The 19,070-nt window shown below is 39.6% G+C and overlaps 1 protein-coding gene across 1 annotated transcript in view; it reads left to right on the forward strand.

The window, feature by feature from the left end:
* Window positions 1-19,070, forward strand: part of ADAMTS3 (ADAM metallopeptidase with thrombospondin type 1 motif 3) — a 252,994-nt gene that overhangs the window by 223,039 nt on the left and 10,885 nt on the right. The window contains exons 13-18 of the mRNA XM_059669067.1: window positions 740-915; window positions 2,099-2,232; window positions 3,668-3,791; window positions 6,722-6,802; window positions 9,176-9,339; window positions 15,214-15,379. Coding sequence (XP_059525050.1) covers window positions 740-915; window positions 2,099-2,232; window positions 3,668-3,791; window positions 6,722-6,802; window positions 9,176-9,339; window positions 15,214-15,379 — 845 coding nt within the window. The remainder of the gene's footprint in view (window positions 1-739; window positions 916-2,098; window positions 2,233-3,667; window positions 3,792-6,721; window positions 6,803-9,175; window positions 9,340-15,213; window positions 15,380-19,070) is intronic.

The raw sequence follows: 19,070 nt of genomic DNA on the forward strand, positions 1-19,070 counted from the left end.
ATTCCTATTGCGTACTGAAGAAAATTTATTTTCTAAGGGGAAAAATAACCAAAATATTAACCTTAGGACATTCTTCCTTGCCTAGGGTTTAAAATGTGAGCATCCCTGTGTGTCTGGCAGCAGATGGCTCTGAACATGTCTTTTATAAACACTGAAGTCACATACATGTGACTTCACATACATGTGACTTCACGTACATGTGACTTCACATACATGTCTTCACAGGAAGAAATGATGGTAGTAGAAAAAAAAACAATAAAAATTACAGTAGTAAGAGCAGCTAAGTTTCACTATGAGCCACACTCCGTTCTAAGTGTTTCAAATATGTTCATGCATTCAATCCTCTCAATATTTCTCTAAGGAAGAAAAGACGGGAAACTGAGGCACAGAGCGGTGGTCACAGTCACTTTGGGCTGCATCTATATGTTTTATGCATGGTAGAAAATAAAAATTTTTCGAGTTCATATCTATGTTTTTGTTTCTTTATAGATTTCTGCCATGCATTTAAAATACACTGTCTGAAAAGCCACTTGAAGTTGACTTTTGAGCCCCTCCCTGCCCCCAGAGGGAGAGGATGGTGCTTTTGGAAAGGAATTGCAATTAGGAAGTATGAGTTCATTCACTTGGTGCTGGCAGCTCAGAAACTCTGGCTTTCTGCCCTCCCTCGAGCACTGTGTCTGCAAGCTTTCACTGCTGGACCAGAGCCAAAAGGCCTTTTTAAATGTTGTCTTTTCTTTAGGCCCATCAATGGTGGTCAGGATTGTCCGGGTGTTAATTTTGAGTACCAGCTTTGTAATACAGATGAATGCCCAAAGCACTTTGAAGACTTCAGAGCACAGCAGTGCCAGCAGCGTAACTCCCACTTTGAATACCAGAACACCAAACACCACTGGATGCCCTATGAACATCCTGACTGTGAGTAGATGCCTGCCCTTTCCCCGCTGTGTGGTTGGTTACTTAGAGTTTATGCTTTGTCTACACCAATCCCTTGGACTCTTGATCCCTATGTGGTAACTTAGAAACCATGGTGCTTACAGGGTAAGTCCTTCTGGGCTTCCAAGAATAAGGTTAACGTCCTCCTTTCTCTAGAGAGGTGAGACTTGTGGAATAGTTCCTGGCAAGTAGCACTACCGCCATCACTACTGAAAAGACCAGTGGAATGCAGACGAAATGAAAAGCCTGAAGAGATGTCGAGTTTCCTCAATCAATGGAAATCCCTCTACTAGGAAACACTTTTGGAATTCTGTTATCTGTCTTTCTGAATACTGTTCTTTTACAGTGGGATCAGGAGTAAGAATAAGACCAGTATTTAATAACAGCAGAAACTTCCTAACCTTTTTACTTTTGTACTATACACCAGTTTTTGAAAAATACATTTGGAAACTCCCTTTTAACGTTTCACTTCTTACCCTTGAATTTTCAGTTACTTGTGTTCAAATGGAAACTTCTCACCATATTTCTTACTTGGGTGAATATAAGAAAATAACTACTTGATTATCATGTGGGATAGTGCACTGCTGAGTTCAGGTGAAAAGCTGTTTTAAAAGAAAGATGCATCCATGTAGGAATTAAAAGTTGGAGTTAAGAAGAAATGCATTATTATTTTTTCAGTCTATTTGGTGAAGTGAGTCACAGAAATTATATTAAATTTAATTGAGATTATACAAAGGCAACAGGTGTACTAGGTCATTGGGTTAAATGAAAGAGAAACCCTTTCGGTGCTGTCAGCACTACTGAAAGCAAAGTGGTCCTGATTTAAAGCATTTGAAGAGCCGTGGTTAAATCCAGGATTGCTGCACAACCTCGTTTTCTGAGATAGGTCCAGTTTAGACCTGTTGTCCCTGTGTAGTTACTAATAGAGCCCTTTTTCACTCTCAAGAGTATCCCAGTTTAGATGTTAAATCATATGGTCACCCTGGTTGAAACAAATACGTTAAATATGTGTAATTTCTTCTTCTCTTTATTTTATTTATTTATACCTTTTTGTTTGTTTGTTTTCGGGAAATCATGTTGAAACTTTATATTTAAAAAATAAAATAAACTATACTGTTCAAATAGACCACTTTACATAGTTGATTTAATCCTCCATCTCATGCAGCCAAGAAAAGATGCCACCTTTACTGTCAATCCAAAGAGACTGGCGATGTTGCCTACATGAAACAGCTGGTACACGATGGGACGCGCTGTTCCTACAAAGACCCGTACAGCATATGTGTGCGAGGAGAGTGTGTGGTGAGCACCCTGCAATATATTGCAATTCTACTTTTACTGTCTTTCATCGGCATATTTTCAGAATTTTTAAACCACTTCATATCTGGGATATCACATTAGGATGTAAATGTATGAATAGCTCATTAGCGAAACTAAGTCTGGGAGAAACTGCACTTAATAAAATCAAACTTTGCTCACTGGCCGAATCAAGACTTAGCTGTAGTCGTCCCAGTTTCCAGCCAAGTCCTTTTCCTAAGTCACTCTGAGGTCTGTAGGTTGGGAATACAACATGGGAACAATGCCTTTGCTTTGAGTTTTTGACTAGTAGCCATCTGCTGTTAAAGTACACTTTTTTAAAAAATTCAATGCTTAATGTACTTTATATTTTGTTTAAGAGATAATAGAAACTTTTCTTGGAAGAAAAATAGTGAAGATGCAAAAACTATTTTTTGGCCCCATTTAATCTCTTTTTTAAAGGCAGTTTTTTTTCTTACTCGTGTTCATATATCATGCTAAATTGATAGGGAACTATTATTATTAACTGAACACATCACTTCTGTTTAATTTCTTTTCACTTCAGAACAACTAGTGTTATATTAATGACTCTCACATGCACAGGTGACTCATAGTTGATCTGAATTTTCCCTGAAAGTAAAATCTGTGTTTGGTCATCTTTCACCTCCTCCATGTCTTGCACACCAATGGATGTGTGATAATTATTTCTTCTTTCCACTTTCACCTCAAACTTATGAGTGCTGTGGCATGCCACGTATTCTTATCCTACACTGATTTACATTAGGAGCTGCCCCAGCTCAGAATTTTTACCTTCAGTAATTCCCAGTTACGTTAATGTGAAAATGTAAACACTCAAGGCCTTGCACAGCCTGTGCACCATCTTCCCTTTGGTTTAAATATGGCTAAATATTGTTCTCTGAACCCACTTTATGTGAACACACAATTTCCATGGTTCTGTTTGAATCCCTCTACATTCCTAAAATCTATTTCCATAAACTCGATTCCTTCAGGGACCTCTGAATGTCTCTACCACTTTGGTAAAGTTTTGTCTTCCATTCCTAGCCAACTTGTAAAGCTTGTACTAATGTACAACTCACAGTTTTACTATTCATCTTTATAAATATGAGAGCAACCAGGGATACTCACCAACTTTTCGTCTCCTCAGCATCTACTACAACATTTGTGCTTAATACATGTTTGATGATGATGATGACTGTGTATGATGGTCATTAGACTTGGGGGAGTTTATCTGGAGTACTAGTCATTTGATTGCACAGTAGTCCTTTTAAAAGACTGAGGTATTTAAATCAGAGCCAGAAAGAAAGTTTGGTGCAAGCGGCTTAACTGTGGGCTCCTGATTAAACAAAGTCATCATTCTCTAGGACACGGACCTTGACTTGACACATTAAAATTAGCCACATTTCACTTCCTCTCTCCCCAGAAAGTGGGCTGTGATAAAGAAATTGGTTCTAACAAGGTTGAGGATAAGTGTGGTGTCTGTGGAGGAGATAATTCTCATTGTCGAACTGTGAAGGGGACCTTTACCAGAACTCCCAGGAAGCTTGGTAAGATGAGGCCTCTGATGGATTTAGTATCCTTCTCTATGATTTGTATTTTTTGAGAAGTTGTTTAAGAATGCAGCATTTTCTCTATAAACATAATAAAACATTAGTTGCTGATTTATTTTTATTCAGATAACCTTTTAAGGAAATATTTTTAAAAACTTTTCATGCTCCATAGCATTCATGTTAAAAAATTATCTACTAAATTTTGATAAGGAACAAGTAAAATCACTATCACTTATAGTAGTTAGCTAAAATCTGTTTTGTTTTATTTTGCTTTTAATAAAATGCATTAGATCTAATAAAATTGATGCTTATTTTGAACTTTCTATTGTACATAAATTGTTAGAACGTAAAAAAAATCATAAAACTTTAGATACGATTTAAACTATTACATTAGTTTTACTTCTTTTACTTTAAAAGTGAACAGGTTTTTCCTATTTTTAAGTCTATAAATCTAGGGTCCATATTTCATATATTTTTTATAATTTTATATTAAACAAAATTGAGGTACAAACAAAAATAACCTATGGTATAATTGCTTGTGCATGTGAACTTTTGTGCTTGTTATATAATTAATGACCTGGTCTTGGGCATATGATATGGTAAATTTCAACAGGTGAAACAAAAACATAAATATGAAAAGATATTAGTAGTCTCATAATTATCCATTGGAATTTTCATAAAAAATTTAGATGCAAACACTTATTACAAAATTTTTTTTTAGTTTATAACAAATATTTTGTTATTCAATAAGTATTTATTAGGCAAATATTTCTGATAATTTGACATTTAAAAATAAATTTGATGTGGTGCTTCCCTTGAGAAACTTCTCTTATATCATCCAAAATAACACAACACGATTTGGTGTCCTTTGAGCATATGTTGTGGTGGTAATTTAAGAGACAAGAAATTATAAAAAAGTTGGTCTTCATCCAAATGAAATCATTCTCTTAGTTCTTTTTGTTCTCATTATACATCAGCTACCCAACTCAAGTCAATTCCACACATCCCTGCTTTGCTCTGATATAGTGAGGGTGGCAGAGCTAGGTGACTTAACTCCAGTGTGTTTTCTTAGGCATTCTTTACTGTAGTTATTGATGTCTTTGTTATTCCTGTGAGATAATTTACTATATTTTGTACCTTGAACATTGTTAAAAAGCAAATATTGCCTTCTTGCTGGTTATATTATTTTAATAAAGCAAACAGAATTAGAATGTTATATATAAAAATAAATAATGGTTTGGTGGAGTAAAATGTAATTTTCTCCATCTTACGAAGTGATTTACTGCAGTTATATATTATTATTTTAGGTGTAAAATGATTCATTTTGTTTTCTTTCCAGAGTGAATTAATGTAATGAATTTTTTTAGACTCATTTATTCTATATATTGTGTTAATATGAGCTAGTGATACTTTTTTGCAGACACCTCAAAAATTATGCTAAACGTGTGAATCAAGGTCAGAAGAAAAGAAGAAAGCTTTCATCAGCCATACAGATTCAAACTGTTCAAAGATAATCTAACATCCACCTCTTTGCACTAAGGCTGTGATAGTCATTCAATAGACTAATTAACCTTTTCCAACAGGGAAACATTTAAGCAAGCGGTGCCATACAGAACTCGAGTTGCTGGGAAATGAAATCTGCAAGTATTCACCTTCAAATCACCTATATCATTTTTCATTCATGCGCAGTCTTACTTTCATTGACTATTAACAGTTTATTGGCATTAGCTAACTATTGTATATGCGTTTTGACTTCAACATATAAAATTACAGAACATATTTTTAACTTACCTAATAACATATATATATAAAGCTTATCATATAGTCAATGAAACAGCAAGACTTTGATAAACACGAAACTTCCACTAATTAAAGACATTCTATTTAAGGGAAGACAAGAGGCGCCTTCACTTTACCCAAAGGAGCTCGTAATGTTTCTCTTGCTGAAACAAGGGAAGCTAAAAATGTACTGGGTAAGTTGTCGCACACTGCAGAAAGATGGGCATCCATAAATGGAATCAAGCTGTTTTGCTGTCCTTAGCTTCTTAAGCATGTTACTCGTAGCCATTGCACGCTTAGGCAAACATGGTACTTTTCTTGTACTGGACTTTCCTCGGCTCAGGTGCTGAAACCCTGACCCCAAAATTACTATTCCATTAGTTAAACCACTAATGAACGATGTGAAAAGTTGGATCAATCTACCCATAGGTAGATGGTAATTGTCCATATACAAATGGAAAACATATTTCTTTCCAAGTCCATCAGCAGTTGTGTATTTATAACTGAACTACAGGCTCAGTGCATGAAATTCATGCAAGAGCCTTGACCCCAGCCTTGGCCACTGCAGCTTTGTCCAGAAGGAAGGAAGTCCAGAAGGACATCCGGTTTAATTAGCATATTTGCTTTTATTATTATAGATTTCTTTAGAATAAGGCAGGATTTTAAATATGAAGATAACTTATTAATTGGAAGTTTAGCGGTCTGTACTCACTGCTTAGACTTTTGAAATAATATAGAGGTTGATAAAATATTTTCAGAAGTTCAACTAAATGCTCTAAAAATTGGCCGCACTTCCAAAGAGTGGTTTACAAACTAAAATCACAGTAGAGGGACACAGGAAAGTATAGAATTTGCCTGAATTGTTGACACAATTCATAGGTCAACACAAGATAAATGGCTAGTAGTTTAGAAACAAGATCAACTCTTTTCTTCCTCTTTAATTAAAAAAAGGGAGTGTAGCCGCTAATCTCATGCCAGATGTCACACAAGCTACCAGTGCTTTGAAGTTAATTTCTGAAACTGCTTCTTTCAGTTCATGTATGCCCTCTTCTGCGTGCAGGAACAGTGAGAACGTAATGCTCAGCTAACCAAGGTTGTCGCTTTTGTTTTCTCCTTTGCTTCCTACAAAATTTACTACACATGCAAAGGGTACCTTAAGATGTTTGATATACCCCCTGGTGCTAGACATGTGCTAATCCAAGAAGACGAGGCTTCTCCTCATATTCTTGGTAAGTGTTTCTGTCCACTGGCTCTGCTTTAACATGCATTTAAACATGGAACTGTCAAAGATATATCTATATCTATATATGTATATGTATATCTATATATATCTATATATATATAGATATTTATGTCTATAGATGTATATATATACATATATACATATATACACATATATATACACACACATATACATACACATAGATATGCATGATTCAAGTTATATATAAATGCATTATTGTGTGATTTTGTTGGTCATTTCTCCCAACTACTCTTCCTTTAAAACAAGAAATATTAAAAAATAGAGATTTAATTTTTGTTGAACCTTGATTGGTTCATTATTTCATGAAGAAAGAAAAACCATCTGGCAGATCTGTGCATGTGCATTTTTGCTCTGCATTAGGGGATAAGAAAAAATAAATATGTTAAAATGCATTAAAGTAAGGAATAATATCAGAAAAATTTGCCATATTTATTTTGACAAATTAGTTCTGATATTTTGGTTGATGCCATACTGTATGCCTCTCCTTAATTTTATTGCATTTTAAGTTTTTTGACTGAAAAGCAACCACATGTGAACTTTACAAGCCTAATAAAAATTTTCCCACCATCTGTTCTGTGTCCAGTTTCTGACTGGTACATGCAGATCCCTTTGCATGGCTGTTTATAATTTCCTAAAGAAGATTCTTTTGAATAACTTGAAAGAGATACACAGTAACAAATAAGCCATCCTATCTAATAAAAGAGAAACATGGTAATTGGCGTACGACTGATACCCTTTTCATTGGCTAATCAGCGAGATATGCAAATTAACTGTCAGCCAAGATGGCAGCCGGCAGCCAGGCAGCTTGAAACTAACATGAGGCTTGGTTGCCTCAGTGACGGAGGAAGCCAACGTTCCCCGCCTGCCGCTGCCTCTGAGCTGGCAGTTTAAGAAACTCTGTAACAAATACGCCCAACTTCAGCCAGCAGATTCGCAACATTGTAAGCAAAGGCCAGAAACCTACTTTCAGCCGGAGGCCTAAGAGCTGGAGCCAAGCCTCAAGCTAAAGCTGGCCCAGAATTAAAAAAAAAAAAAAAGGAAAAAAGGAGCGTTTGGGAGTTCAGTCACCCCCAGCCTGAAAACAGCCCTCAGCCCCTCACCCAGACTGGCCAGGCACCCCAGTGGGGACCCCCACCCTGGTCCAGGACACCCTTCAGGGCAAACCAGCCGGCCCCACCCGTGCACCAGGCCTCTACCCTATATAGTAAAAGGGTAATGTGCCTCCCAGCACCGGGATCAGCGGAGCCATGAGGCCTCCCGGCACCGGGATCAGCATGACAGGGGGCAGCGCCCAAACACCCTGATCGCCCTGCGGCTCTGTGTGTGACAGGGGGCGGGGCCACAACCTCCCTATCCACCCTGCTCTGTGCCTGATAGAGGGGAGCTCCCCCCCCCCCACGGGCCCTGCTCTGTGTGTGACGGGGTAGAGCCATAACCTCCCCCTCGGCCCTGCCCTGAGTGTGAGAGTGGCGGCGCCCCAACCCCCTGATCCACCCTGCTCTGTGGGTGATAGAGGGCAGCACCCCAACCCCCTGATGGGCCCTGCTCTGTGCGTGACAGGGGGTTGCTCCACAACCTCCCCATCGACCCTGCCTTGAGTGTGACAGGGGGCGGCGCCCCAACTCCCCAATCAGCCCTGCTCTGTGCATGACAGGGGGCGGCGCCTCAACTCCCCAATTGCCCTGCTCTGTGCATGACAGGGGGCGGTGCCCCAACTCCCCAATCGGCCCTGCTCTGAGCCCGACCAGGGGCTGCACCTAGGGATTGGGCCTGCCCTCTGCCACCCGGGAGCAGGCCTAAGCCAGCAGGTCGTTATCTCCCAAGGGGTCCCAGACTGCTAGAGGGCACAGGCCAGGCTGAGGGACCCCCCTCCCCCCCCCGAGTGCACAAATTTTTGTGCACCGGGCCTCTAGTTATATTATAATAAGCCATTATATTATATGCTGAACTAACATATATGATTTATATTAATTATTATAGAAGTATCCATTATTTTCAAAGTATTTCCAGGTTTCTGAGGAAATGTCTAGGATTGAGTGAGTTTGAAACTGTTAACCTCTTTGACAGTGTTTTCAAATGGGAACATTTCCCAATTTTTATCTTCTATGTAACCTTCTTGCTATTGTTTTTGACTAGTTAGAAATCCTTCTTGGGAATTTTAAATGCCTAATGAAGGAAAAGGGACTCAGAGCAGAACTAACACTCAGTTTGACTAGTTTGATGCTAATAAACACAGTCTTTGACTTATAGAAGGGGGTAGATAGACTTAATAGGGACCATCAAAGCTGCAATATGATAAAATAAAATGTCTGCTGGTTACTCATTTTCCTTCCTTTAGCTATTAAGAACCAGGCTACAGGCCACTATATTTTAAATGGCAAAGGGGAAGAAGCCAAGTCACGGACCTTCATTGATCTTGGTGTGGAATGGGATTATAATATTGAAGATGACATTGAAACTCTTCACACAGATGGACCTCTGCACGATCCTGTTATTGTTTTGGTATGTGGCATTACAGGCTCTCTCTGTGTAGTTGATTTAGCTGTAATCTTCTTATTTATTTATCTGAAAGCACTTTTATCTTGAACATTGAATATTTAGTTGCTTGTTGTTGTTTTTTTATAATTCCATTTATCTGCTTCTTTCCACTCTGACAACTTTGCCATATGTTTTGTTATATAATTATATGTACAGTATAAACCCAATAACACAGTATTATGATTTTTTGCGTGAGTAATCAAGACAAGAAAATATATATTTACCATTTCCAACATTCTTCATTTTTTCTTGTAAGTCTGACTTTCCACCAGGTATCATTCACTTTCAATATAAAGAACTTCCCTTAACATTTCTTGTAGTGTGGGTATGTGTGCTGGCAAAGAATTCTCTCAACCTTCAATTATCTGAAAACATCTTTATTTCACCCTTGTTCTTAAAGGATATGTTTACTAGATACAAACTTGTTGGTTGCTAGTTTGTCTTTCTCCTTCAGTGCTTTGAAGATGTTTTTACAGTGTTGCAGGGAGTTCCAGGAATGTCAGGGCTGATCAAGGATATGACTATGAGGTGGCAATAACATACACAAGTTTTACTGGTGACACCTTAGCTGCTAAGGTTTGCCTGTAGGGCCACCATCCAATCGGGAAGAAAAGAAAGGGAACTTCCATGAGAGAAGAGAGTGGAGAAGGGCTTTATGTAAGTAGGTGATATCACTCAGCAGCACAGGGGGAGCCTCTGGGTCTGAGTGCTCCCACGGGCAGCAGCAGCTTGGAATTCTTATAGCCCCAGTTTCACATATAGTTAGCAGATATTGGATACAGTTTCATATGGGTCTGCAAAGCAAGCTACCTCTAATGGCTAACAACAAGCTTGTTTGGGCTACATTTAAAACAACTGTATATAAAATTTTGGGTTTGCTGCTAGCAGGCTTTTAAGCTAAAGAGGCTCAGCCTGTGGTGAAGGACTAGACAACCTCAGGGCCAATAGACAGGGGCCATCTTTGATTCATTCATGGAATGTCTGTCTTCTAGAATCCATAATTTCTGATGAGAAGTAGCCTCATTTATGTTGCTGCTATATACATAAAGTGTCCATTTTCTCAGGCTACTTTTTAATATTTTTTTCTTTGTCATTTTGCTTTGTTTAATAGTTTGTTTATGCTTAGTTTGTAACCTCCTTTGTATGTATCAGGCATGGGATTCACCAAGCATCTTGGCTCTGAAAGTTGAAGTTTTTCACCAATTTTGGATGAGTTTACCATTATGTGTTCAAGTTTGTTTGCCACCCCCCGCCCCATTTCTCTACTCCTAGGACTCATTTACATGTATGTTAAACCAGTTGAAATTATTCTAGAAGTCTCTCAGGCTTTGGTTATGCTGTATGATCTTTTATTCTCTGTTCTCCAGATTGGAGAGTTTCTGTTGAGCTGTGTTCAGGCTCACTGACTGTGTCTTATGTCGTCTCCAATCTGTTGTTGAGTTCATCCAGTAAATTTTTCATGTCAGATGCTGGTGTGCTTTTCTTTTCTAGAATTTCCATTTTCTCCCCCAGAATCATTTCTGCTTCTCTGCTGAGATTTCTGTATATTTCCACTCATTTTGTCTAATTTTTCCTATAAGTCCTGCATCTTCACGTTGTGTGCTTCTATGGGCTTATTTTTTTAAAGAGTCATTTTCCTGCTTCAACAGTCTTTTTTATTATACACTGGACATGATAGATGATGAGTTGTAGGGCCTTTGGTTTATGTCACCTTCCTTACAGGAGTTGGGTTTATCATAGCTGGCAGATAGTCAGTTCCCTCTGATCCTAGGGCCCTGGTTTATTCTTCATTACAGCTGAGCTTTTTCATTTTGTCCTTATTTTTATGCCTTGGCATTTTTTGGCGCATTAACTCAACACCTGGGGGTTGATGAGGCTTCTTGACCCTGGCTGGATAAGAACTCCCAGGTCTCTCAGCCCCGTCTGACTCTGAGCACCTCTGTCCTGTTCCCAGGCCTGCAGCAGCCACTCACTAGTAGGTGGTTTGGTGTCTTGGCCCCAGGCATGCACAGACCAGCCCTCAGCCTGGGACTCATGCATCCTCTGGGCCACCCCTCCATGCAGCCCCCTGTTCTTTAGTGCTCTGCCCTGTGAGTTCCATAGTCTTCTCTCTGTCCCCTCAGCTCAGTGAGAATGCGGTCTTGGCTGGAGTTCAGCAACCTGTGCCAGGGGCCAGACCTGGCACTTTTCTCACAGGGATCATTGTCCTTTGCTATTACTCACTGTCTCCCCCCACAAATTTCCCTCCTATAATTCTGTCTAGTTTTATTGCTTTTAATGTCAGGAAGGTACCTCTATTACTCCCACATGGATGAAAGCAGAAGACATCTACTCGATTGGAAAAACAGTGTTGCATTCTGTGTACAAATATTTATTAGACTCTCTATAACAAATATTGCACTAATCTAAAACCAAATCTTCCCACTCAATCCCAAGGGTTTGTTTTTCCTTTGAAAATTATTTCCCTTTGGTAAAGTGCCTGTTCAAATCATTTGCCTATTGCTAAAGTAGTTATTTTTTTGTTGAGTTTTAAGGGTTGTTTATATATTCTTGATATAATAAGTCCTCTGTGAAATAAGTGATTTGCCAAATATTTCTTCTAGTCTATAATTTTTTTTTCCTTTCTCTTAGTCTTTCAAAGAGCAAAATATTATATTTTAACTTTGCTGAGATCTTGTTTCTTTTATGGATCAAGATTTTGGTGTTAGTTGGGTTTTTTGTTGTTGTTTGTTTTGTTTTGTTTTGTTTTGCCTAATCCAAGGTCAAAATGTTTTCTCTTCTTTGGTAACAGTTCTGTAGTTTTACATTTCACATTTAGGTTTATGAACCATTTTTAGTTAATTTTTACATAAATTTTGTGTGATATGTTAGGTTCTTACTTTGCATACAGATGTTTATATTATCTATTGCCCCGTAACAAATTAACCCCAATTTAGTGTCTAAATACAAAGCAACATTCCTTGTCTCCTAGTTTCTGTGGATCAGGTATCTGGGAGCAGATGAAATGGCTAGTTCTAGCTCAGGGTATCTCATGAGGTTGTTGTCAGCCGTGGCGAAGCACCTCGAGGCTTACCAGCTCAGTCAGTGGCTGTTGGGAGGCCTCAGAAGGTTACTCCTAAGCTATTCCTGTGGGGATTGGTGGGCCTGGGATGTTCACCATTTAAGCCTATCCATAGGCTGCTTATGGGAGGTGTCCTCATCCCATGGCAGCTGGCTTCCACTAGAACAAGTGGTTCAGGTGACAGAGAAAGTGAAAGAGTACAACCAAGACAGAATCAGTCTTTTCTAACCTAATCTTAGAAGTGATATCCCCTCTTGTCTGCTGTTGTTTGTTTGCCAGAAGCAAGTCAGTGAGTCCAGCCCACATGGGAGGGGTGAGGATTTAAGCTGCATGTATGGAGAGGGAAAGTACAAAGGATCTGTGGACAGCATTTGAAGTCACCGCAATGTCCAGTTGTTCCAGCACCATTTGTTCAAACAACAACAACAACAAAAAACAACCCCAAAACTGTTATTTTTCAATTACATTGTCTTTTCATCTAGGTCAAAAATTACTTGTCCAAATGTATGTGGGTTTATTTTTAGACTATCATTCTGTTCCACAGGTTAGATGATTTTATAGCAAGATATATAATATTCAAAATCGTGTTAAGTTTGAATGATTGGAGATCAGAGCTCTGTTTCACTTTTATGTAACTACACTGCATTCTTTTCCAGCCACACAGGTGTCTTGTCTCAGAGCCTTGCCATTTCACCTCCACGGTGGGTGGCCTCAGGCTTTGCTCACTGATAGTAATGTGGTCATAGGGATCAACATGGGCTGGAGAGATAGGAGATCTATAGCTAGCCTAGAGGTTTGTGGACAAGCAGTGCTCTATCATCATGATCTTTCTTTCCTTCCCTAAAGGACTGGAAACCCAGCGAGGGAGCCCCGAAACATGGGGGCTAGGTTGTCTGGGACTGAAAGCATTAGACATCTGGCTAGAGTGTAAGGGCCAGGGCATAGTTTGTAATGCTTTTTTAAAAACAAAGACTAGAAGGGGAAAAGAGAATAGAACTGAGATAACCCTAGCTTTCTAGCGATTTAGCATCCCTCGATTTCTCAAACAAAAGGTGTTTCTAAAAGTTTAGTTTAAAATACCAATGAATTATGAGTGGATAATAAGCTGTGGTACCTTTACACAATGGAATAGTACTCAGCCTTAAAAAAAAAAGAAGGAATTCTTACCTTTTGTGACAGCACGGATGAACCTGGAGAGCATTATGCTAGTTGAAATAAGCCAACCAAGCCCTGACCGGTTTGGCTCAGTGGATAGAGCATCGGCATGCGAACTGAAGGGTCCCAGGTTCGATTCCAGTCAAGGGCATGTACCTTGGTTGCAAGCACATTCCCAGTGGAGAGTGTGCAGGAGGCAGCTGATCGATGTTTCCAACTCTCTATCCCTCTCCCTTCCTCTCAGTAAAAAAATATCAATAAAATATATATTTTTTTAAAAAAATAGAAATAAGCCAGCCAGAGAAAAAGAAATATCACATGATCTCACTTATATGTGGAATCTAATGAACAAAATGAACAAGAAAAATAGAGACAGACTCATAGACAGAGAGCAAGCTGACAGCTGAGGGAGGGGAAGATTGAGCAAAAAAGAGAAAAAACTAGAAAAAAAACAACTAAAAATAAAACCATACCAATGAATTGCACATTTCTCCACTTATATGATGCACCGTAAGTACATGAAAGTTAAATATTTATTTTTAAAATAATTTTTTGCTCTAACCAAAATTAAAAAGCAAATTTAAAATTCCATATACTTGCAATGCTTATAAAAAGTTAATATCATTATTGCATAGATTATTTAGAAAAAAAGATGTATACCAATTTCACAAAAAGAGGACATGATGTGAATATGCAATATACAGCAGACAAGATTCACATGGCTACAAACAGGAAAATTAAACTTTACTATTTATTAAGTAAATAACAACCAAAACAACAATCTTTTGCCCAGTTAATAAAGATGAAAATTATATAATAGGTAGTGCTGAATTGGGGTACTTTCATACACTATCTGATTATGAAAGTAATGATTATTCTAACTATTCTGAGGTGTTTGTACTCTTTAGCCCCAAGTTACCATGAAGGGGGGGACAAATTCTAATCAATACAAATATTTATGATAAGTAAATGGTTAAATAATGCGCATGACCTTTAGGATTATACACTGTGATGACATTTAAAGTTACATTTTTAAATAATATTTACTATCTTGAGAAATGTGTATAATACATTTAGTGAAATAAGCAAGGCTAGAAAGTATGTGTGTATGTGCACATACACATAATATGAAACTATCTTGAGGGTATATCCTAAAATAATAGAAGTATTTCAGTTTTCTCTGGTTTAGTATAATTATGGATGATTTTTCCCCTGTATTTTTCTATAATCTATATTTTCTGAAGGGAACTTTATTATTTGCTCATCATAACAAAACACTTTAAAAATAATTTTTAAGTGCACTAAGGAGATATATAATTTATGAAATTTACAGTGAATCTTATAAAATTATTATTTTTATAATACAAACTTTTAATCCTCAGTGTATGTATTTTTATATTTTTTATGGTCAAAGTTTTATATATTTAAGGTTGTGTGTGTGTTTTTTTCCTTAAACAGGGCACATTTGTACCTTAGCTGATTAAAATAAAGACATGTTTTTAAAAACAACTTGAAAGTCTTCCAGTTTCAATAAGAGCAGTATTCTGGAATATTTATAATTTTTCATTCCTAATTTACAACTCTCAGGTGATTTACATATGTCTATTTCCTGTGTGCGTTAGATTATACCTCAGGAGAATGATACCCGCTCTAGCCTTACATATAAGTACATCATCCATGAAGACTCCGCACCTACAATCAACAACAACAATGTCATCCAGGAAGAATTAGACACTTTTGAGTGGGCTTTGAAGAGCTGGTCTCAGTGTTCCAAACCCTGTGGTGGAGGTAACAGCTGACACATTTATAACTTTACTAAGCAATTCATATTAAGCCAATCTGCTTGCTTCTGCCTTAAGGGTTATCTCTAATGGAGGCCATCATCTGAGAATACCACACAGAGCTAAAAGATAAATACAAAGCATTTTTCCCGAAATTTCAGAATCTACAAAGGGTAGGAATCCATTCATAAATGTAGACCTTCTTAAAATCCTCTTTCCCTTTCCCTCGAGTTCTTTCAGTCTCGTGTGATTTCAATAATCACGTTATTCTTCCCAGTCTCTCCCAAATTCAGTGTCCTCTGGTGCTCGCCTTCTGCACTTTTACTTTCCCTGCCTATGCATTTCTTTTCTATCAGTGTTAATAATAAAAGAGCTATTAGTTGTACTATGTACCAGGTACAGCTTTAAATGCTTTACGTATTAATGCATGAATACTCGCAGGCCTCTGTGAAGTCCCTTCTATTATTATGTCTGTTGTATTAATGGAGAACCAAAGCACAGGGAAATAAGTAATCCATAAGGTCGAACCTAGGAGATCTGGCTTCTGAGTACATGCTCTTACTACATTATGCTGCCTCTCTGCCCTCCCTAATGTAAACCCATTAAGCTGTTCTCATGGGTTCTCCGATTCCCCCATTTTCCATTCCTCTTGTTCTCAACAGCAGTGCTCCAGAATCAGGCTGGCCAAGAAAATTCTCCCAACAGGCAGGAGAAGGCCAGGACCTCTCACAATAATGACACTGACTAATTGAAAACAAAAGATTATTAAACCATTTATTTTATCATTTTAAATTCAAGAATGCATTTCTAAAGTGTTTTTTGGGGGGCCGAGGGAGTAGGCATAAAGTGTTCTCGTTGCTTATGTAAAACAGCACTTTATTTATTATACAGAGTTTGTTTAATTTGGACCCTCCCTCCTTTTGCACTCTCCCCACTGACTTGGTCACAAGATTTGTAATATACACCTTTTTAACATCTACCACATCCACTTCTTCCTCACTGGGACTCCTTCACACTCTTGGAAGGGAAGATTGTTGCAAAAGTCTCTTAGTTGACTAACTTTTGATTTTCTTTTCTTCCTTTATTTGCAGGGTAATCTTTTTTGAATGAATGAGGGAATGAATTAATGAATTAATGTGTAGAATTATATTATTTCCTTGTTTCAAATCCTTTAGTCTCCTAATGCGTTACCCTGAAATACAATCTAACTTATGTAGTATTGCCAAAAGTGAATAACCTGAATCTAACCATTAGGAGACTATTAAATAAATCTAAATTGTGGGACATTTTACAAAACAGTTGGCATGTACACCTCAAATATAGTAAAGATAAAGAGTCTCAAAAACTGTTCCTGATTAATTCCATGACAACTGAATGTCCTTGACTGGAAAAACATTGCAACACAGAACATATAGGAACAATTGAAAATTTGGGGGTATGGACAATATATTCTATATATATGAAAAGCCATTGTCTGGAACTCCGTAACGACCAGAACAACCAGTCACAATGACACCCACTGCTGCCAGCAAACTAGCCTAATCGGGGGGTTATGCCAGCTGGCCAACCTCCCGTGGCCGCTCTCCTGGCCAGCCTCACCCCTGATCACCCCCCCACCCCAATAGGGGGCAGGACCGGCCAGCCAACCTCCTGCAGCCCCTCCCCCTGGCTGGCCCCACCCCTAATAGGCCCCCACCACGCTGATCAGCCCGCAGCCCCTCCCATACCCGGCCCCATCCCAGATCAGCCCCCCCACCTTGATCAGGGGCAGGGCCGGCCAGCCAACCACCTGTGGCCCCTCCCCCCAGCAGCCCCATGCCTGATAGGCCCCCACCACCCCAATTGGACTGCGGCCCCTCCCCCTGGCTGGCCCTGCCCCCGGTCAGTCCCCCCACCCCATTTGGGGTTGGGGCCAGCCAGCCCACTGCCCACAGCCCCTCCCCATGACCAGCCCCACCCCCAATCAGCCTACGGCCCCTCCCCCCAGCCAGCTCCACCCCAAATTGGCCTCTGACACACCAATTGGAAGTGGGGCTGGCAGGCCAACCTCCCACAGCCCTTCCCCCAGCTGCTGACCCCTGATCAGCCCCTCCACCCCAATCGAGGGCAGGACCCACCAGCCAATTGCCCATGACCTCTCCCCCCAGTCAGCCTGGCCCTGATTGGGCCCCCATCAGGGTGAGCTGGCTGGCCAACCTCCTGCCATCTCCTCCTCCTGACAGGCCCAGCCCCCATTCACCCTGATTGGGGTTGGACCAGCTGGACCCCACCTGTGCACGAATTCATGCACTGTGCCTCTAGTCTATACTAATCAAAGGGTAATATGCTAATTAGACTGGACATCTTCCAGACATCCTTCCAGACAAAGCCACAGTGGGCGGGGGCCAAGACAGAGGTGGTTAGGGGCAATCAGGCCAGCAGGGGAGGGCAGTTAGGGGCGATCAGGCCGGCATGGGGGAGCAGTTAGGGGGCACTCAGGCCAGCAGGCAGAGGCAGTTAGGGGCTATCAGGCAGGCATATAGGCGAGTGGTTAGGAGTCAGCAGTCCCAGATTGTGAGAGGAATGTCCCGGATTGGAGAGGGTGCAGGACGGGCTGAGGGAATCCCCCCCCCCCCGCTCCATACACAAATTTCATGTACCAAACTCTATTCTATATATATAAAAATCTAAGCGACTGTTAAGACTGGTCACTATTACATGCACTGACCACCAGTGGGCAGAAGCTTAATGCAGGAGCTGCCCCCTGGTGGTCAGTGTGCTCCCACAGCCGACCTTTTGCAGCCAGCCAACCTCCTGCAGTCTTTTCCCCTAGCTGGCCGGCCCCAATTGGCCCCCATTAGGACTAGGTCAGATGGCCCCAATCAGCCACAATCACCTGCCAGGCCAAGGGACACCATCCATGCACGAATTCATTCACCGGGCCTCTAGTTTTATAATATTATGTCTGCATTGAATATCCTGATTTTAAGAATTATAGTGTGGCTATTTAAGAAACTGTGCTTACTCCCAAATGGTTCAGCAAAATTTTACATATGTGTTATATAGTAATTATATGTAAGTAAATATATGTACCTATCTCAAATACAGTGACATGGTAACACAAGGTTAATCTAGATGCAAGGTATAGAAATGTTTATTGTGCTTTCCTTACAACATCCTTCAGGTTTAAATTTTCAAAATAAGAAATAATTATTTACAAATGTGAAAGTTGATGGTTGAAGAGACCTTTAATAACTCCCTGTGACCTTAAAAATAAACTCCAAACATTTGTCTGCCAGCCAAGGCTTTTACATGGAGCCTTTCCTATCTCCCACTCCCTTCACATGTGAAACTTCAGTCATTCAAAGAGACCTGCCGTGTTCTATAGGTTATTTCCTTGGCTTGAGGAATATGCTGCTTTATCCCCTTTATGCAATACTATTTGAACTTGAAGATTCTACCCGAAGAAGTGCTGATCATGTAAGAAGGGTTCCCTCCCGTTTCCCAGCTAAATTAGAGACGTTCCCCTCTGCGTTGCTTTGGTGCCCCCTACAGTGCATTATGTACGTAACTCTGTAAAAACCTAGGTCACAGGGATTTGTCACAGTGGTTTTTAAACTTGTCCGTAATAATAGAGTCTCTATATTCAGGGTTCAGTTTATTAGCAAATGTGCAGTTACTATTTAATAATTTGTAATATTTGTTAAATGTAGGCTCTG

The sequence above is a fragment of the Myotis daubentonii genome, chromosome 1, assembly GCF_963259705.1.
Source record: "Myotis daubentonii chromosome 1, mMyoDau2.1, whole genome shotgun sequence".
Lineage (NCBI taxonomy): Eukaryota > Metazoa > Chordata > Mammalia > Chiroptera > Vespertilionidae > Myotis > Myotis daubentonii.